This window comes from Halichoeres trimaculatus, unplaced genomic scaffold (genome assembly GCF_033239565.1).
Source record: "Halichoeres trimaculatus isolate MK-OKI-2021-1 unplaced genomic scaffold, fHalTri1.1 fHalTri1_scaffold_11, whole genome shotgun sequence".
Classification (NCBI taxonomy): Eukaryota; Metazoa; Chordata; class Actinopteri; order Labriformes; family Labridae; genus Halichoeres; species Halichoeres trimaculatus.
This window is the reverse complement of record NW_027437189.1, coordinates 9,678,866-9,700,491: the sequence shown is the minus strand read 5'-3', so window position 1 is coordinate 9,700,491 and position 21,626 is coordinate 9,678,866. Positions and strand designations below refer to the sequence as shown.

The window sequence follows — 21,626 nt, the reverse complement described above, 5'->3', positions numbered from 1 at the left end:
GTGTTACAAACCTCAACACGCAGCAAACAGCCACACAAGACAACTAGTTGCAACAATGGCGAGTCCAGAGTGGTCTGTCAAGTTAAAACTGGGGGTTAGGGGCTGGGAGGATATGCTATTCTCTTGATTTAAATCAATTACGATTGTTGGGGTGCAGATTTGATTTAAATTGCATTTCTTTAAAGGGACAGTTCAGTTTTTTTGAAGTGGGGTTGTATGAGCTCTATGTGACCACTAAGGACATTAGATACAGTAGAAAGTTGTCTCGTCTCCCTCAGTAAGACACAGACTGTAATCACTGGTGACAAGGAAATAGGTGCTAACAGGGAAATACCGTACCAGATTCAAAGGCTATTTTCTCTGCCTACAAGAACTAACATAAAGTAATACCACAGTTTAAGAGTACGCTACATATAATAATTTTTAACTGCATTAAGTCTTTGGAAATATAAACATTCATCCGGACCTAACTAACTGGTCATGTATCCTTCCGCGCAGCGCTAGTGCGCTCCGTCCCCCCTCCTCCTTTCAGCTGTAGGGAGTGTAAACAAGCTATGCTTCGGGTGCCGGTTGTAGCCTCGTGTAAGTTTGATCAAGTATCATAATTCTTTTGTTTGTACTCTAAGGATTGTGAAGCAGCAGTGTCCTCTAACTCAGACAAATCCTGAAGAGTGTCTGTAACCAAGTTCCACTCGTGGCAGCAGTAACACTCAGCATCCGTGGGCATTGAGTCACAGCTCAGACATTTACACCCCTGAGTATTTCCTACTCTATCTTGATGTCCAGTGTCCGTGGATGTTTCCTCTGTATTCCTTTCAGTCACCTTCTGTAGCAGCTCTTCTTCTGTGTACTCCGGTTCATACAGGTATCCTTTTGGTTCCAAAGTGAATGGAACTTCATCGTCGCGGTCAAAGTCACTCATTTTGAATTTCCTACGCTGCCTCACAATCCTTAGAGTACAAACGAAAGAATTACGATACTTGATCAAACACACACGAGGCTACAACCGGCACCCGAAGCATAGCTTGTTTACATTCCCTACAGCTCAAAGGAGGAGGGGGGACGGAGCGCACTAGCGCTGCGTGGAAGGATACATGACCAGTTAGTTAGGTCCGGATAAATGTTTATATTTCCGAAGACTTAATGTACTTAAAAATTATTATATGTAGCATACTCTTAAACTATGGTATTACTTTTTGATTTAATTTCTTGTAGGCAGAGAAAATAGCCTTTGAATCTGGTACGGTATTTCCCTGTTAGCACCTATTTCCTTGTCACCAGTGATTACAGTCTGTGTCTTACTGAGGGAGACGAGACAACTTTCTACTGTATCTAATGTCCTTAGTGGTCACATAGAGCTCATACAACCCCACTTCAAAAAAACTGAACTGTCCCTTTAATATTTACAATTTTTGCTATTTTTAGTTTGCCTTTTTTTAACACCAGACCATGTGAAAAAGTTTAATGATGATGATAATAACTACAGACTATATCAGGAGCCATTTTTTCCCATAAAATGCACATCATGTGAGTCAGAGAGAAACATTTCACCCTCTGCTGGAGAAAAATTGTAACTTTTTTCCAATCCAGTCTATAAACAAAGGCTGAGAATGAAGAATATGAATTTTTGTATATGAACAATTTTTTTGACAAAGAATCACGATTTTGATATTGTAAAACAAAAAATCCCTATATATTGATTTTCAATTTTTTCTCCCACCCCTAATAATTACTTCCTCTTGTAACTTATTACATTTATAAAGTAGTAATTCTTTTTTAATTTAATTACTTTTTGGTAAAGTAACCAGTAACTATAACTTATTCCTTTTTCAAAGTGATTTGCCCAACATTCATAGTTGATGTATGTGAGCTACATGTTAGCCTGTGAATGGCTCTATTTACACTTCCTCTTGCATGATAAGAGCATTCGGACTAACTGCATGAACCATGCATGTCACGCACAGCCTTGAGTATAGATGCTTGACCATTCCTTGAAGGTTGCCCATGAGGCTGCTGGGAAAACGATAACAAGCGGTATTGGCTTCACATAAGCTTTGTCCATGTGTCAGAGATAGAGATAGAAAATAGTAAATAACCGTTTTTCTCAGGAAGGCCTTTCAAAGTAAGAGTCTGATCTGCTTTTTTATAAAAAGAGAATGCATTTTTTTTTACCACACCGTGCCTTTATTCTGAGAAGTCATATAGGACCACTGTTAAACGAACAAATTTAGTCACAAAGCCCTTTATTCTCATCTCTTCTGAACTCTATTTCTGAAATAAAGTTGTTTTAAATTAGGTAGGCTGCGGAAAGGCTATGCAAAATAAAATCAGGTTACAGGAAGTGTTCTTGTGCTATCTCCTTTATTGTGCCTTTATCTCTCCACCTCACTCCCTGTTTGTTCATCTGTTTCAGCTTCTAAGATTAAGCTCCTGCTTTTAACATAATTGTATAAATCAATTATGCATTCCTCACCCATCTCACCACCAAAACCAGCCCTGTATAGGTATGGCCAATAGGCTGTTAAATGACGAGTGAATAATGTGTATATTTTATTTATACCCGCCTCTTTACTCTTTCCTCTGCTGAGCTAATCCTGGTGATATTTATAAGTCAAGAGATTTTAATAATAGAAAGTTTATGGCCTTAATTTGGGTAAGAATAATGAAGAAAGACAAGGCTGACAGCAGCAGCTCATGCAGCCAACACGCAGCCTGTATGAATACCATGACGACACGAGCTGTGGCCACAGCAATCGCAGAGGGAAGACAATCTGTCTGAAGCCATGGAAAGGAAAAAGTGGGCTTGTTTTGTGTTAAGGTGTCTTAATATAAATGTTTAATTCTTCAGTCAAGTCTGCTTTGATGACCCCACCATGTACCTGTATATGTAGTATTTAAGGGAACATCTTTCCCTGCTTCTTTAGATCCGTCTTACTAATGTCAAATTTTGCATAGAAAGGCAAATTATGGTTCTTAAGTCAGCGTGCCGTAAATCACTTTGTCAGAATCTGAGCTGATTAGTGCGGTGACAAGCGTTAAAAATAACTATATAGAGAGCACAGTTTTGCTACTTTGAATGAACTCTTGAGTTTGACTAACATAAGGTGTTCTTTTAAAGACATCCTTAAAGAAAAGTATCTCTTTTTCATGTTTCGAGCGTAAAATGGAATAAAGAGAATTTATTTGGAAGGCTGTGGCACACTGCAAATTATGTCCAAATAAAGTGTTTTCCCTCTTGTGCCTGAAATGCCTTTAAAGCAAGTGGGGGAGAATTGGGAATGGTTCCAAGAGAGCAACTCTCATTTTGCTAGCTTCAGCACTCAATAGCTCCATGATTAAAGCCAGTCTATTCTATTGATTGAAAAGGAAGGAGAGAAAACCCAGAACCTTTCTACTCTTCAGTGTCTGCTTCCCCGTCTGTAAAAAGTGGTGGAAAAGCCTCCCTTGACCATGTCCAGGCAATTTGAGTGAAACGAGCCTCTCCTGTTGCACTCGGTGGCTGCGGCCATGCTCTGTTACCTCATCTCATCAGCTGGGAAAGTATTTGTGCTTGTAGCTCCAGAGAAGGCGGCCAGGAGTTAAATTGAGTTACCTGTTCAGAGATGGTTTCATTTTCCATGGATGGCCCCGGAGATCCTTGATGGAACCGCTAACTGCTCATCACACCCCATGTCCCCGGGTGTCTGTCTGAGCAGGGAGGGAAGGCAGCGACACACAAAAAGAGCGACGCGGCTCAGGTGTCGAAGACAGCTGGCTGCAGGATCCATCACACTATTTCAACTGTGAAGTGCAGTCAGACAAACCTGGGCTGCTGTTTTTCATCTCTCATCTTTCTCTGTTTCTCTACTTGCTTTTTTTTCCCCAACACATGTACCGATCACAAACTAACACAAAGCCTGTCTGTGCGGGCTGATCCTCACATCTTCGATCGTTCTTTAGAGAACAGCACAGTCACTGTAAATTAAAATGTCTGCATTGGGGGCCACGCATGACAACACACACTCATACAGTTGAGGATTTCAGGTGATAAATGGGCAAAAGATCCTGTGAGTAATGAGATTATGATTAATTTTCTGGCCGTGCTTTATGTCAGATCTCTATATTATGTACATTAATGCGTATTGATCAGAGCATAATGGATTTTCCAAGATATGTCAATCTAGCATAAGTGATTTGGAAAGGGGGTCAGGCTTCGCTTCATGTCCCGTCTGTCTCTGTTGATAACCACGGAGGCTGGAGATGAAAGTCAGAGAGGAGAGGTTTTTTTAAAAAAAAAAATGATTGGGGAGATAAGAATTGAGAGGATAAACGAAAGTAGAAGAGGATGAAGAAGTGAGCAGGCAGGGAGCCAAAAAAAGAGAGCAAGGAAACGGTTTAGTGGAGGGGAGAAGATATGAGGAGCAGAGGAGGGAAACAAGAGATGACAAAAAGGTGGCAAAAAAAGACGAAAAGGAGATGAGACGACGACAGATAAAAGAGCAGACAGGCTGCCACCCCACAGTCACGTCATACAATTTACTACGTTCTGGCCCATAATGTTTTATAGCACAATCACTGATAGCACAGTAGTCAGTAGTGATCTCATTTCACAACCCATATCCTTCAGTAATGTGAACACAAAGGGAGAAGCAGGGCCATTAGCAGCGTCCAGTGCTCATCCACTGCTACTCGTGCATAATTGGCTTCCATGGGCGGAAGCAAAAAAAGAGTAAACAGCAAGCAATCATATTAACTCCTGTGAGTCCTAATTGAAATCCGTTAACAATCAGCACAGATGACAGAGGCTGAGGAGACATGGGGCTTTTCATACCCTGAGTCCTCTCTCCTGCACGCTGCTCTCTGTGTGTTGACGCGTTTGAAGACGTGATTTTGCATTAAAATTGTGAGTTATGTCTGATTACTGCACTCATACCTGGCAAAACTGCAGCAGAGAAATATAAAGGCCTGTGAGCATCTGGCTGAGAATAGACTTCGCTCTGGAGAATTTCTTTCCAGATTAGAATCAGTTCTGGTTTCTGTTAATCAAGAGGATTAGAAATAGGGGAAAAAATAACAGCACTTTTTATCAAGAGCACAACATACATGATAAATGATAAAAGGATAGAAAGAGGGACCAGGTTAATTCAGCTTCCTACAGAGGGATACATAAAAGGAACAATATCACCTATATTTATGTAAGATGTGGCGGGATTAGTCAGCCGATCTTAGCTTAGCATTAGCACAGAAAAATATCTGCTTTTAAACTCTCCTTTTCCTTGATGATGTATTGTTAAAACTAAAAATGGAAATCTCAAAAATCATAATTAGTTGGTTACATGGTGATTTGAAAATAAGTATAATTTAGACAGGGCCGGGAGCATTTATAAACAATTAGAGATGCGTGTGCCTGTTCAACAAAGGATTAAAAAAAAATCATCGCCCTCTTTAGTCAGCCTAGAATTACAAGCTGGTCAAACCAATAATTAAGTTAATGTTATCATTGTAGACTCAAACTGACTGTCAAAGCCACCCACAACTAGCTGGGTCTGTTGCTGTGGTTGATGGCTACTGGCTCTGTAATCTAGACAAGCACAGACCACAGATGGCATCTGTTAGCTTGATAATGTCTTGCAGAATTTCGACGACAAAAATGATAAAGATAAAGTTGTGCAAAGCCTGTTTCAGGTCATATAACCACTTGATAGTTATGGAACTGTAATATGGGGTAAGAAGTGGTGACTCTGCTAATGTTACGCTTCAAACACAGCATAAATGTCTGCAGCCCAGTTCCGCTCCATTGCATGTTGACTGTGTTCGTCAACTCACACCGGCTGCATGTTCAGTCCAGTAAACCGCATGACTGACTGACTGACAGACAGCTGGAGTCACGTGACTGAGGAGTTCCCACGCTTCCCACTCCATTGATATGTCTCTCTTCATTCATGTTGGGCTGTAAAACCTCAAACCTGTTGACTCCTGGCCTGGCTCCTCTCACTATGTCTATTTGTTGGTTTTGACACGGTTTGTCTTATTTTGAAAGTCACAGGGTGTTTTAGGAAGTTTTTTGTGAATTCTTGGTGCGTTACAGCTCCAGCATCAGTCAAAATAGGATGGCTTTGTGTTAGCTGCAATATGTCAGACTAGCGAAAGAGCTGGACCGGCCATAGGGCCAGAGCGCAACAGAGTGGATCCAGAGTAAGTTAGCACATTGACTTGAATGAAAACCCTTTCTGATCCGGAGCTTTGATGGAGCGTAGACAGATCAGAGATGCATCTGGTGTATTTTAGCCATTAGCCACAGTAGATAAAGCAGGTTGACACAATTTAAGCCCTGTTTCCACCAATCAGTTCAGTTTGGTTCGTCTCCAAATGGCACACATTTTATGGTGTTTCCACTGACTAACCCTGGGACAGATCCCAAAATAACCGACGAGACGAGCTGTCCCACTTTTTGGGATCCTACCGCAGGGGTGCCGGACAAAACTGATCTGATCCCAGAAGGTGGAGCTACAACACTGCAGTCTGTTGATTTGTCAAAGGAATCCTCACTGTGTGACAGTGGCTGTATTTCTCCTGGTGGCACAAAGCCTTCTCTTAAACAAAACTGGATTGCGCTTTGTATCAAAGAGCCACATGCCAATCACAAAGAGGACGAATTGTTGCTCTTTGTTTACTGTCACATTTTTCTTCTTTGTTGGATTTATTATTAGCTGTGTTGTGCTACTTTGGCGTCACGCTATCATTTAACTGACATGGCTGTTGACATCTGGCCGCCTACCACGAGGGAGCATGATGGCTGGTGGAAACGCTTAACCGTCCAGGCTTATACCATGGTCAGTGAGAATTCCAATGTCAACTGGCGTGCCTTAGATTGGTCTAATGCACGCCAGTTGAAAGTTAGTTCGGCAAGTTAAATCACCGTTGTATCACTCCACTGTGCGTGTTACCATAGCAACGCGTCACACACATTTCAACGCATGTGAGGGCAGCCTGCGCTCCTACTGGGCCCCGTCTCTATAAAGCCTGGCTCACACTACAGGATTCTCGCCCGATTTAACCCAGATTCGGTCCTCCCGACAATCGGGGAAAAAATCTGGTCGGAGACTAAAATCGGGCCCGACGTTCGGGCAAGATTATCTTCTAGTGTGAGCGATTGACAGATGAATCTTTAGCCCCAAGATCGTCTCACAGACTCGTCAGAACCGCCCGATAATTTTCAAACATGTTTGATATTTATCTGGATGATTACAACATTCATTCTCACTGAGGATGACAACAGACAATTAGAAAGAGCCCCAGAGACCGGACAACAGACAACACACGCAGGCTAAAAGTGAAACTGGAAGGCTCTTGGTCAGCTGACTGCGCGCTCCACTGGCCCACTCGAGCCAGTTCAGTAATGCCTTTAAAAATAACACATAAACACGCCATTTTCATACAGTAGCAAACTGTTGTTTTATCAGTGTTCGGTGTCCGATCATGCCATTATTGGCTGATACAGCAACAGTTTCACCTCTGTCCCTCTGAGTGCGCGTAATGGATGAAAGGCACAGCTGCAGACAGCTCCGCTTCTCTCTCCTCCTGTTCCACTAGTGCGCTAAAAACCTCAGATCAAACAACTGAGCACATGTGGTGCATCACTCTCTCTGGTCAAGTTATTCATCATTTCTTTTAAAGTTTACAGTTTTTGGGACCATGGTATAAGCGGATTAAACAACTCGGAAGCGTGCATTAGACCGTTCTAAGGCACTCCGCGGAGTAACACCACTCCGCTGCGCGTCGTGGTGTTCCCACTCCACATCGTGCCTTAGAACGGTCTAATGCACGCTTCCTCGTTGTTTAATCCTTACTTAACCAATTCAAACCATACCAAACCGTACTGATCTAAACCAGACTGCTTGGCGGAAACAGGGTTTTACTGACTAAGTTACTGGTCAAACTGAGATTAAGACATTAGCCCCATTTTGACTATTTTTCTCAGTAACTTCTTACTTTTAGTCTTGCTGTTCAGCCGGGATCCGAATATTTTATCGACTAGGTGATCTTTCAGAGATATTGTCCCCCTGACACCTGGGAAACAGAGCTGTATTACTAGTTTAGAATTGTATTATCTTTTTTTTTAACTCACTGGCTGCCAGCTGTTTTCAGAGTAAAGCGCCCCATACCAACAGGCGTTTCAAAGCATTTTGACCAATCCTCCTAGACCCACAGAATATCGTCTTGTATGGTTTCACAAACACCCAAAAAAACTACCAAAGAAAGAGTAGACTCTCTTCTTTCATCAGGAAAAATGTTTGTTTCTAGAACGTAGGCTGGTTTCACCAAAATACCTGCTTTTGACAAATGAATAAATATATATATTTTTAAAAACAATGAGAAAACAAGATTTAATCAGCTTTTACTGCTCCCTGCCCCAATGCATCGCTCCTTCACTCCTTTACTACCCTGGCGCTACTGACTCCACTTCACATTTAATTATATTTAGCTTATCATGGTATCATGATATTACCTTTTTCTGGATATTGTATCACATGAGATACTCTGCTATTCCAATCCCTTATTATACATACAGTCTATTATATATTATTCATAATATTATTATATATTGTACCTGGATCTGCTGCCGAGGCATTGAACTGTTAGACTATGTTACCTGCCCAGGGACATCTCATATGTCACACTAACGGCTACCTACATCTTCCCCTCTGCAAACCTGACAACTGGGAAATGTTCTCAGCAACACCACAGCTTAACTGCAGACAGAGCACCTGAGATTTGATTTTCTATTCTATAAGTACTTTCTATGAATATTCTGACCTAGTTGTTTATGAGGGCGATTGTAATAACTGAATATCCCCCCAGGTATAAATAAAGTATTTCTGATTCTAATTATCTTCCAGTAGCTGGTGGTTTTGTTACCTTTGGAATACAGATTTTCATTCAATCTGCAGCTGCAGACTCATTAAAGATGTGAAATTTGCAATAAAAAAGTTAGACTTTACAAGTAACTTTTTTTTTTTTTTTTTTTGAGGGTGGGGGTGGGGGTCGCTCATATTGATATAAATGGTTAGTGGAAAGAGTGGGAAACGGATGAGAAGAGGTGAGGAATGACAAGCAGCAAAGGGCTCTGGGTTGGATTCACAAGGCATGAAATTACACAACTGGAGTTAAAAGTGAAAGCTGCTAAACTGGCATCATTATAAGTCTTTTTTTTCCACGTAAAACATCCCAATACGTCAAAATCTCCAGGATCTCTATCCTGTTCTTCATGTTATGACTCAAACAAAAAGAAAAAATATACTACAGGATGATATCTAATCAAGATTCTTCAAGTCTGATTAAAAATTTTGACCTCATTCTTTCGGGGTGGGGACTTTGAACATTCAGGTGTTATGGCCCCGTGCATGTAAAGCATGCTAAAGTTTGAGCTTGTTTGCACTATTTTCAATCTGGTTCATCTATCTGTAGGAGTTCGTCAGTCAAAATACTCACTTTTTAAATGTCTGTCACTTCTTTTTTTTACTCAAACGACAGTCAAAGAGAAAAAGAGGGCATCCATTCACCATTCCAGTTGAGCAACCACTAGATGGTGTGCTTGTCTCTTCACGCACACACTACATCACATCCACCAGATGGATTGAGAGCAGAAAAAGCTCCTACAGGAAAAAGATCAAGTCAGATTGTTTCGGAGCTCGCTGAGAGTGCAACTCCCATTATGTAACATACAAAAACAGCATCACACCAGGTTTCTGGGGTTTTAGATTAAGACGTTCTCAAATAATGCACTGCAATCACTGTGAATACACAGCGTATGGAGCTGCTGTGCAGCTCCTCGTGACAAGCAAATAGTCTAAAACTCCTTTTCAACAGAGAGCTCATCTCCACTGCAAATTCACCCAGGGAGAGAAGAGAAATAAAACCCAATCCTCCAAATCTTTATGCGGGTACTGGCTCATTCATATTTGAGAGTCTGCATGTCAGCCGTGCTCACAAAGAGCTGTTGAGAGCCTGAATAAATACTGAACAAGGGTGTGTGTATGTTCAGGTTCAAGGGTTCATAATTGGCAGGCAGAGGCTGTGGAAATACTTGGTGCTGCAGGGTCTGTAGTGCCGCTTTTAGAAATGTTGGATGTTTCAGTGCATGAGTTTGGCAGTCAGGCTTGCTCTTGTGTCTCCCGTCACATATTTATTCAATAATTAACATAGAGCTTGACATCGTTTGTTTTGTTTTATCTTCCTTTTCAGAGAACAGGATGTTTTTTAAAGAACAAATACAGCTGTTAGTTGGTGTTAAGCCAATCTGGGTACTGTCACGACGATTTAAAGACTTCTTTTTGAGCTACGCATTAATTTAAAGCATAAAAGGAGAACGAAAGCAGAGGTCTTAAAAGTATGTCTGCATTTTTTACATTTCAGTGCTTTAATGTTCAAAGAAAATATTCTTCCTACATCTGAGAAAGTAAAGCTTTATGTTATTGACTCATGGTGAGCTTCAGTGCTTCTCAAGGGCAAGATAAGAGCAGACGTTTCCCTGTGCTGTTGTGTGCCTCGTCTTCTTTTTTTTTCTTCTTCTACTCTCCTGCAGCAGATGGTGAAGAGAAAATCACTTTCTGCTGGGGGCAGGATGCATCAGGGTCAGGGTTTAAGCTTTGAGGTCCACTCTGAACCTGGCTGATTTGACAGTGCTAGTTTGCATACGCTGAGTCCAATCACATATATGCGGGAGTGGAAGGCGGGATTTGCAAAGCAGCTTGATAGAAAGATACTGATCAGATTAGGGATTGTGCAGAACGGCAGGATGGAGTAGCGCACAGTCTGGTCTGACTGCAGATGCATGCAGGAACGTGCTGAAACATTGAAAGATTAAGATAAAGATTTTCAATCAACGGTAAGAGGAAAAATAAGGATGAAGGTATTGCTGTTGGTATTTCGAGAGGCTAATTCTGTTAAAATTACAGGTTCTCAAGTCAGATGAGAGGCACTCAGGACAAAGCACAAGTAAGTGGCTTACAAAGTAAGTGAATAAGTCTGCATAGAGACCCACTTTCTCTTCATCCTGTTTACCTGTTCATGCCCTGATTGAAAAGATCTCAGAGGACAGTGACTAATGATAGCACTCGAAAACATGGATCCTTTCTGGAATGATCAATACTGGAAATAATGAAAGCACAGAAATGTTCAAGTTGAGTCAACAGAGGTAAAATGAGGGCTGTTAGTGGAGAAAAAGAACATGTTCTCTGCACAATTATGCTGGAGCTAAAAACAAACACGGGCCGCTGACATCACACACAAGCACACAAACACACACACACACTCATCCAAACACACACACGTTTATTTAAATGCCTCATATGCTCATTTTCTTCTGAGCTCACCAAACCATGAATCATTACCAGCTTATGCAGATGAACACGCCGGTTTATAGGTCTTATGTGATCCGTTTACAATTAGGGACTTATGAAAACGCTACATACATGATTGGAACAGCCAATTGAACAAACAGGGCTCTTACATAATGCCTTAAAACAGTCAATGCAGCATGAATATTTTAAAAGCTGTTTGGATAAATGTTTTCTGTACAGTAGGATGAAGTTCACTGCAGGAAAACAGAGGAATCACTCGGAGGCCATTTGAGCCCTGATATGAGCCCACATAAACACAACACCTACAAGGGCAGCCTGCTTCAAACCCTTTTTCCAACATATCTCAGATGTACGTGTGTGGGTGTATATATTTCTTACATGTTCCAGCCAAGCTGATGACTAGCCTTGGGACAAGATTGTGTGTGATGCCACAATGCCAAAGATGGAGATGGCTTTTTTTCGTTTCAGCACAAATACATCCCAAATGTGCTCTCTCCCTGAAACACTAAGATGGAGATGGATTCAGATCGTATACCTCGCATTCTCCTTCACTTCCCAAGGACTCTGCTCCCATTAGCCCACCTTTGGAGAGGTGAGCCCCCATCCAGCCCGCATGTATCCACGCGGGAATCAGCCTCTGCAAAGGAAGTGAGTGAGTGAGTGAGTGAGTGGGAGTCAGTCAAAGCCCCGAGCACTTACAAAAAGGGGAGGGGGGTTGACGGGAGGGGGTAGCAGTGAGGAGGTGGCTGCTGGGAGGCAAAGCTAATTCACTGTGACAGAAATCAGAGCTGTCAGGACCACCATGACCAAGCAGCATGGACAGCATATATCCAGTCAAACCCACAGCCGAGGGGAAGGGAAGGAGGGATGTCAGGGGCTCGGAAAGAAAGGAGGGGATGTGCTGATTAAGGCACTTAGGGAGGACAGTTGTGTGTGTGTGTGTGTGTCTGAGTGTGTGTGCAAGGCAGGAAGAAGGAAGCATCCATCCAATTTAAAAGAGGAACGACAAGGTAAGGGGGCAACACAGGTGAGAAGAAACCCACACTGCAAAAAAAACAAATCTTATCAAGTGTTTCTGTCTTATTTACAGTAAAAATTGTCTTATTGCACTTGATGTGAGCCACATTAAACTTATCAGTCCAGAAAAATGTCTTGTTTCAAGTTATTTTAAGCCAAGAATGAGGTCTGACTGGCTTGTAACAAGTTCAAAAAATCCACCAATGGAACAAGAGAAATTTACTAGAAAACTTGCTTGAAACTATATTGACATCTTCCTTTAAGTAATTTTATTCTTGTTTTATTGGCAGATTTTTTGAACCTGTAACAAGCAAGTCTGACCTCTTTTTTGTCCTTAAATTACTTGAAACAATACATTTTAGTGATCTAGTCAGGGGAAAGTGGCTCGTATTAGGTCTAAAAAGACATTTTCTACTAAAAATAAGACAAAAACACTTGTTAAGATTTCTGTTTTTTGCAGTGCACGGATAAATTTTGATCATAGCACTGATGAAAAGATGAAGGGGAATGGAGTGGATATGTGAAAACCAAGAACTCACTTCATGATGTTTTTTCCACATCAGTATGTAAAGCTAAGAGACAATAAAGCAGAAGATGTTAGGTTTCAGTCATCTAGGAATGTTGATGAAATGCAGCCTGATAACACATGCAATATTCAGGAGAAAAGCTCCTCTGCCTCCGCTAATCTCTGGGTGAAAACATTAAATCTTTAATGGAACAGGATATCAATCGAATACTGTGAGAAAACTGATACCATGTAGAAAGGCAGGAAGTACGACAGAGAGCGGGAAGGGCAGCCACGAGCATCATTACTTAATGATGAGAGCGGGAGACACAAGCCTGGTCTCTAAATGACACAGAGGAGGAGGAGGGGATTGTGGGAGATTAAGTAAGCTCTGTGCTGTTTGCCATACACCACAAAAGCACTGCAGGATGTTTGTTGAGCGGCACACTCATTTGGGGCGAGGAGAAAGCCGGTAGGGGGACCTTAAACTTGGCTGGAAAGAAGAGGCTGAAGCATTGTTCCTGTGACGCCTAGGGAGGAGGATCTGAGGAGGAGATAAGGATTAGACAGCAATGTTGTGGGTTTTCACTGATGGGGGTACAACTTCGAGGAGGGGAAAAAAGCCCGGGAAAGTTGGAGTCTTGTGTTGTGGCTGAGCACTTTGGATAAGAGTGTTTTTTTCTCGCTCTTTTCGGAGGGGAGAATGGGATTAACTAAGTGAGCCAAATTGTTCAGTTGTCTGGAAGTGGTGTGAACTTTTCCCCTTTTTGCCTTCAAAGTCGCACAGACTTGCGAGTCAGCAGAGGGGAAACAGTTTGAGCTGATCTCGAGATGATGCTTAGCTACAAATCGTGAGAAGAGACAGTTTTTGAAAGGTAAAGTATCTCCCTTTTTTGTGTTTGATGTAAAAAAAAAACAATCACAATTTGAGGAAAGATTCCAAGTCAAACAGCTGACGGCAAACTATTGTGCTAATTAAAGTATCACTTTGAAACATTTTAAGGAAAAATGTATTCAATATAATGAACCAAACTTGGTTTCACAGTGAATTTGGTGACATTTAACTTCTCTGCTTGCAAATCTAATCAATCAAGGATAAAATTAAACTGGAGCTATAAAAGTACAGCCCTACAAAGGTCTCTATACAGGAAGTCAGAGTATTATTTCTGTACACAGAGAACACATCTCCACATAGTCTGGGGTCGTGCAATAGATGAAAAGATTTTCTGGGGCAAAAGGGATTTGTCGCCTCTACGTTTGAACCATTTTTCATCTCCTGCCGTGGATACTGAGAGTTCCCGTACGGCATTAACCTTGAAGTCATATTACACGTCTGTTGAGCAGCTCAAAGCAGCAGGTGGATGGAGAAAGAAAAGGTTTTTAATATATCACACTGTTTCTCATTTGATTCTTATCTGACCAGGGAGCAGCCGAGGGATTACAAACCTTGAAGGATCCGACTTCTAGAAACATGACCTCTGGACCGTATCCAGGCCTTCTCCTGCTGCTGCTCCGTATCCTCTCCTCTGATGAGACGTGTCCATCCATCTGCCTCTGTGTGTCTGACACAGTGAGCTGTAGCGCCACAGGTTTGTCCAAGCTTCCCCTGCCCCTGCCTTCCTTCTCTTCCACTCTTGACATCAGTCACAACTACTTGTCCTGGCTGGGTCCAGGCAGCTTCAAATGGATGCCCAGGCTGGAAAACCTCCACATGGCTCACAACCAGCTCAGCTCCCTGGGCATCGGGGTGTTTAACAACGCCTCCAGCCTGAGGCACCTTGACCTGTCCTCGAACAAGCTGCAGGTAGTGGAGCGGCATTACTTCCAGGGGCTGTGGAGGCTGGAGGAGCTCCTTCTCTACAATAATAAGATCGTACAAGTGGAGGCTGGTACGCTTATCGGCCTGAGCAGCTTAAAAAAGGCCTACTTCAGCCTCAACCTGATCACTCATTTCCCGTTCTTCTCCATCCAAGACCACAGCCACCCCTTCCTGACGATGCTAGACCTCTCGTCCAATCGGATGTCCCAGCTGCCATGGGAGGACGTGAAAGCTCTGCCCAGGTTAGTGCAGCGAGGTTTGTACCTTCACAACAACTCTCTGATCTGTGACTGCTCCATGTACAGCGTGTTCTGGCATTGGGATCTGAGAGGTTACGACTCCCTGAGGGACTTCACAGATGAGCACACTTGCACCGTCTTTGGGGATCACCGAGCCTCCATCCGGTTTCTCCGACACACTCGCTTCTTCCTCAACTGCTCTGTGGAAAAAGCCATGTCACAGCCGGTGACCGTGCTCCTCTCCAACGTCTTGGTGTCTGAGGGAGGAAGGGTACGTCTGGACTGCCAAACATCCCTGAGCGGCATAGAGCTCTCATTTACATGGCTCTCCCCCAGCAAGGGGTACATCACCGAGGACAGTATTAATGACACGCTAATTAGCCTGTTTCCTAATGGTACCTTGGAGATTCAAGCCGCCAAGGTCAATGACTCAGGCCTGTACGTGTGCACAGCTGTGGATATTAAACAGGCACTGAACGCAACCCGGGAGGTGAATCTGACGGTGCTGCTGCCTCCAGCTGAATCCTTCAACACAGGCTACACCACACTGCTGGGCTGTGTGGTGACCATGATCTTCATCCTCGTCTACCTCTACCTCACTCCCTGTCGCTGCAGCTGCTGCAAACAGCCCAAACCTCCAGTTATCCCCATCACCTCCTACGATCCCAGCACCCTGCCCTCCGTATTCTGCCCATCAGTGAGAGATCAGGACAAAATCCAAGCTAACAAGCATGTAGCGTTTATGGAGCCGATGCTAAGTGGGGAAGGAACGGACTGGACACTCGAAAGCTGATTTGGAAGTTTCCTTTACTTTTTTGGCATCAGAAAAAAAGGTGACCTCTGGGGAAAGACGGAAAACTTACTCTGGAATCAGCATCAGAGAAGAGTTTTGAAGATGAATAATGTTTTTTAAAAAGAACATCGTGTCTCCTCCTGTCTGCCAGCTGAAGTTTTTAATGAAAACTGATATCGTCTGTTCCAATTCTGCCCTCCTCTGTCATTTGACCCTGTTGTTGAAATGAAAGTTTCAACTTCTGGTTATCACCCTCTGTGTTTTGACTTTCCCAAATCACAGAGGAGCAATTATCAGCCCTCAAAATCAGCTAATAACTTCTGTGTACAAGAACGGAAGGGGGAATGTTTCTCACAGGATTACAGATTGAATGTTGTCGGCTTCATAAAGAAAGTGTTTTATGAGGCTAGAAAGTTTCAGAAAGACAAGTTTAAAGTCATCAGACTGCAAGACACAAGTTTGGCCTGGGTTTCTTACTGGAGTCTAATTTGGTGAAAACACTGGCAACACATTAAGGGCGCAGTCACACTGGCCATCTGTACCGTACCGTGCCTGAGCATCAAGAGGCAACATCCGGTCAGTAAAAATGAAGCCTATGCCTATGAAGTGCTAAAAGTTGCTATTCATCCTGAATCCGCTTGAGGCTGGCTGCAGAAAGACTGGTAGACCATAAAAACAGACTTTTACGGCATTAAAAAGCATATTTACAGCCTGGTTCAAAAAAAGGCTTGAGTCTAAAAGGATGTTTTCACCGGGGGAGTTAATTTTTTTTCTAACTCGGCAGTTCAGACGTTATTAGGATTGTTTGATTGTCCATTCAGATACACAGCTCAGGTCACATGACTGACAGGTGCCCTGTAGCTGTTTGAAAAGAAACTCACAGCTGGCGTCATATCCAATGTGGCTGGGTCTGCAGATTGGAAACACCAGGAACACATGGTGACGTCGCAGAGGCTACGTCAATGTTTTAGACAGTCTATGCAAAGCACGCTTTAACCTTTAAGTCCAGTCTATTTGGCCAGTGTGACCATGCTCATGCATGGTACACTTCCTTGGCTTTTCACGAGAGGTGTGCTTTGGCGCAGTACACTTCATGCTCAAGTTTATGCATAAGCTAAAGCAAGAGTTCAAGCAGACATATGCAAAGAGGACATGAAGTATAATCCATGACCTATAATCGCTACAACCACCGACCACTGAAAGTGACCACCTCACAAAATTAATCAATTCAGGGTAGAGATAGACCAGCATGGATTTTTGTGGGCTGATACCGATTATTTGTAGTCAAGGAGGCCGATAACCGATATTTGAAGCCAATATCAATTTGCAGTCAAAGTGCAAATATTGGTGTCAAAATTTTGATCAATACAAACTCCAACACTTAGCAGCATGTTTTATAAAGTTAAATGAAAACTTAAAAAATAAATAGCTAAAGTTTTTTTTTTTACAGTAAATAAAGTTTTCCAAAATTTCAATGAAACTGCAATAATTGTAATAACTGCACTGCTGATTGGCTGTTACCCCAGCCATGACTCTGCTTGTAACCAATCAGATGGTACTGCTAGGGATTGAGTAGTGACTGCAGACAGCAGAGCAGCTGCATCAGAGCCGCAACAACGCAGTTTTAGATTTGTTTCTTACTGGCTGTCGGATTTTAAAAAAAAAGGCAGATGCCGATATGCTTCAAAATGCCATTATCTGCCCCAATAATCGGCCCGGCCAATAATTGGTCTATCCCTATTTCAGAGCTGTTAGAAGGCTGTGTTGGTCCAAAAACTTAACATAAGCGAAAAAGTAACTAAAGCAGTAGCCATGTCCGCCTGACTCTGATGCGCTTGTACACAGACACTTGGTGGGGATGTAGGTGGGCCATGCCTATGTCATATTACAACATGATGTCAGCTCTGTTCATATGTTACAAAATGGTGACATATGTACAAGAGGTAATCGAGCTTAAGTCTGGTTCATATTGGAGTAGTGTGACTGCGGGCCAGTCATGCCTGAGTATGTCACAGTTCAGATACCTGGTGTAAATGCGCCCTAACATTAAGATATCTTTCACAGGCTCTCATATCATCAAGGTTAAAGCACCTTAAAGTCAGCCCAACTTCTAAAAACTTCTAAAAGATTTTTTTTCAATAAAAAGTTTCTTCAGATTGAACCCACTCTCTTGCTTCAAAAGAGAGTTTACACCAACCTTTTTCAATCACATGAAAATAGAGGAATTAAGATGCAGCAAGAAAAGCACAGTGTGTTTTTTGTTCAGGGGCCGTAGCTTGAAACAATCATTTAAAATTCTTATCAAGCAGGAAACAGAGGTGTATCCTGCAGTAATCCATCATTCATACACATATCTGACAACAAACCTGTTGCATTAATCTAACAGCGGAAATACAGCGACTCTCTCAATCTGCGTGCCGCTTATCAGGCAAATAGTGAAGTACAGAAATCAGGAGTGTCAACAAACCCAAAACAAATGGCAATTGCACGGCTCTTCAAAGACAGCATCTCTTTGATCAAACACGGCCGAACACTTCGAACAATGTGGAACAAATAAAAGCAAGAAATTTGAACTGGAGCGACACATACTTCAAGCAGCTCTGGTGCACACCCTGCAGCCATACTTTCTATAGCTGCATGTTTTCGTTGTTGTTTTTTTAATTGAGTGCAACGTGCTTCGAATAACTAAGGAACAGCAGAGATGAAAGTCAATATTGAAGAAGGACGCGAATGAGAACATTAAGTCGATGACATGAAAGACCAAAGAGATGTACGGGTGGTCGGGGATGGAGGGGTATTTAAAACCTGATGAGACAAACAGTAGCCTCAAAAGAAATAAATCAATTTCCTAAGTCCATGAATCCATAATGTTTTGAGTTGCTGCTTAATCTTAATGCAAACATTGAGTGGGACTGAGGATTGTGTTGAGATTGCAATGGATTAGATGTAATCCTTTATAAAATGTCAAAGAGAAGTTGTAACAGCGTATCCTACAAAGAAGAGCTCTTTGATTTTTTCCGGACGCTAAATTCAGCTTTTTTCAACCCTAAGGAGACTGATGTTGTCATGTTTGTTCACATACACAAAAAAAGGTGGAAATATAAAATCAAATGCACAGCCGTGTGCATGAAATAGGGACAGACTAGCTCTTTGAGTTTCATCACCATTAAACTCTCAGGGATTAGGCAAAAATCCTCTGGACTGTGAGCACTGCATCGTGCTTCAGCACTCCGTCTAAACACGCTACTACTGCCTCGTTATATTAAGCAAAGTTTTTAATGTTTTCACAATGCTGAGCCACATTCAAATTCCTGTACAAAGATTACATAACGTGAATGTGATGTAACATCTTGTATCAGTCAGGATGTGTTGTTTTGCAGGGACTGTGTACAACAGACATTACACTGTGCGATGGGTCGGGGTTAGGTTTTAGGAGATTACCACGAGGATAAAAACCAGGTGCTTTCTCAATTTCACTGTTCTTAAACCCCTCTAATCTGGCTCCGCTCTCTGACACAACACACAGCAAGGTTGGGATTTATTGTTTCTGATATGATTAGCAGACGAGCTGGAACGCCGAGGACACGGTGTGAGCATTTCATTAAGGGCTTCTATTTCACAGAGGGTCCACAGGTGACCCTGGTTATGTAAGCTCTCTGCTGATTTAGGGAATCAACCTCCGTGTAGGCAGCGTGTCAGAGTGAGAGTGAGGGAAGTTTGTGTCCTGATGCCATTTGGTATCCAGGATTTGATTTTAACCTTGTGACAGCGAGTACTTTACTGATAATGCGAGGGCTGTGTGGTGCATTTTTAAAAAAAGGGTATAAATAGAACACCATAAATGATACGTATGCTTTATCAGATTGTTATACGTGGCTGCTCATGTGAGACTGATGAAAAATATACTGCAATTTAGGAGTGTCACAATATCCTACTTAAGATCAGACTTTATAGTGATACCAAAATTTCACAGCTGCTCAAAAGGTGTGTTTAGTTTGTCTCAGTCTGTCAGCAAATTACCCTTAACTGCTCTGACAAATTACCTCGATGTAAAGGAAGCTCTCCTTGATGCAGTAAAAGATGCCCTTCTCCAAAGCACAACACTCATCAAGCTGCAATTAAAGCATGCACTTCCCTTTCCAGATTAATTGTTTCCTCTGGTTTCCCCCGGTCTCGGAGGGATTCGAAATCATCTTATTCAAGAATCTAATTACCCTGAAACGAGGAGTTTTACTCTGAATAGCACAAGTTGAATTGGCTTCCACCAGTGGAGGCCTGCCTCGACTGTCAACAGGGGCTATTACTGAGCTGTCACAACAGTCATCAGGCAGGAGTGGAGGCATCCAGCTGTGGCAGATACATACGCATCTCTCAGCCGCCCACATACACCAGTTGAGTGGAGGCCTGGTGTCACCAAACCCACTAAAGCTCTTATTTTATTCTAATTGGACACATTACTAAGAATGTGTGCTCAAGACACACACACAGAGTATTCGTTACAGAACAATTCACACACACACTGTACAATACTGCAGTTCTTTTTTTTTTTAAAGGAGGTGGGCTGGTCTGCTTCCCAAAAAAGAGTGAAATAAATGTGGACTGCTGCACACCAGACAACAGGCTGTTCATCATACCTGTGCACTGGATACGTTTGCAGGCCATGTTCCATGTTTTCTTGCAGCTGGATGCTGAATAGGATTCCAGTCCTGGTCCGATCACTGTGGGGTGTGTTGCACATGACAATATCATTCATCACAAAGTGTAGATCCATAACCTTTCAGTGCAAAGAAAACAAAGAGTGTGTGCATTCCAACACCCTGATGTAACCTATTCAGTTTGTAGCAGTAAGCAGAATCCCCACTCACCACTGTGTCCACAGGGTCGTTATGTGCTGCTGCGAGGAGAATTTAGCAGCATATTATAAGATCTGACATCCACAATGACTCAAAGTATTTTAAGTTTTATACTGTGCTCGTGAACACTCTCCTACAACATCTTCTTCTAACTCTTTCCTCAGTGCTTGTGTCATTTATTCCCACCAGCTTTATTGTATCACACTGTAATGGTGCTTCCCTTGTTATTATCTGTCACACTTTTCCACTGAAAAGACCAAAATGAAGTTTGATGACTTATTGCTTTATTATTTCCATTAAAAAAAGACTTTTACTGTCTGAGGCATTAAAGGGACCCTATCTCCAATGTGTTATGGTGTCTGTGATGCTCAATAATGTACTTTATTGTTCTCTTTCTTTTTCGCCATAACGGCCACATGGCTCGAGGGAGGCAATATCAGCCAGTCCAGCACTTTTGTCTAGACTGAAATATCCTAACAACTGTTGGATGGATTGCCTAAAGAAGACTCCTACTGACTTTGGCACTCTGGCAGATCCACATTTATAGCCTCTAGAATAATATCTAAAAGCTATAAGACAGACTCACACAGAATTTGGTTAAGATACTCAGCATTAGAAAGAAATTAGCTCGAATGACTCGTTTTATTTCTTTACTTCTTTCCCCCAGCTTGTGGGTTTGACTGAATGTTTCAACAACTGTTGGAAAAATAAGTATGAAATTTGGAGGAAACATTCATGTCCCCCGCAGGATTAGTTTTATAACTTTGGAGGTGCTTTAAAGAAAACTTCCCAGATTTAAAGCCTTATCCCTACCTAATCAAAGTAGGTACATAATGTGAAATACAGTGGATACTAGTTTATCTCTGGGGTGTAGCCCTTTGAAGCTGCAATCTGTTGTTCTTCCAGCCACCAGCCTATTTATTTGGCAGAGTTGGTGGCTCAGTGAAAAAAGTCCTTTAATTATTTATCAGTTTATTGGACAGGGGCAATACATAGGTAGTGATACATCTTATTTCACCAATGCAGTGTATGCTGGACATATGGCTAATTTGCAGTGC

The 21,626-nt window shown here is 42.2% G+C and overlaps 2 protein-coding genes across 2 annotated transcripts in view; one reads left to right on the top strand and one right to left on the bottom strand.

The window, feature by feature from the left end:
• LOC141798919 (metabotropic glutamate receptor 7-like) overlaps positions 1–20,420 on the bottom strand; it is a 144,829-nt gene extending 124,409 nt beyond the window's left edge. The window contains exon 1 of the mRNA XM_074680861.1: positions 20,350–20,420. The gene's annotated coding sequence lies outside the window, so the exon portion shown is untranslated. The remainder of the gene's footprint in view (positions 1–20,349) is intronic.
• Positions 13,332–20,826, top strand: LOC141798921 (amphoterin-induced protein 3). The gene is made up of 2 exons (XM_074680862.1): positions 13,332–13,739; positions 14,288–20,826. Exon 2 carries the CDS (start codon positions 14,336–14,338, stop codon positions 15,713–15,715), a length of 1,380 nt encoding a protein of 459 aa, XP_074536963.1. The 5' UTR covers positions 13,332–13,739; positions 14,288–14,335; the 3' UTR covers positions 15,716–20,826.
• Positions 20,827–21,626: the final 800 nt, after the last annotated feature.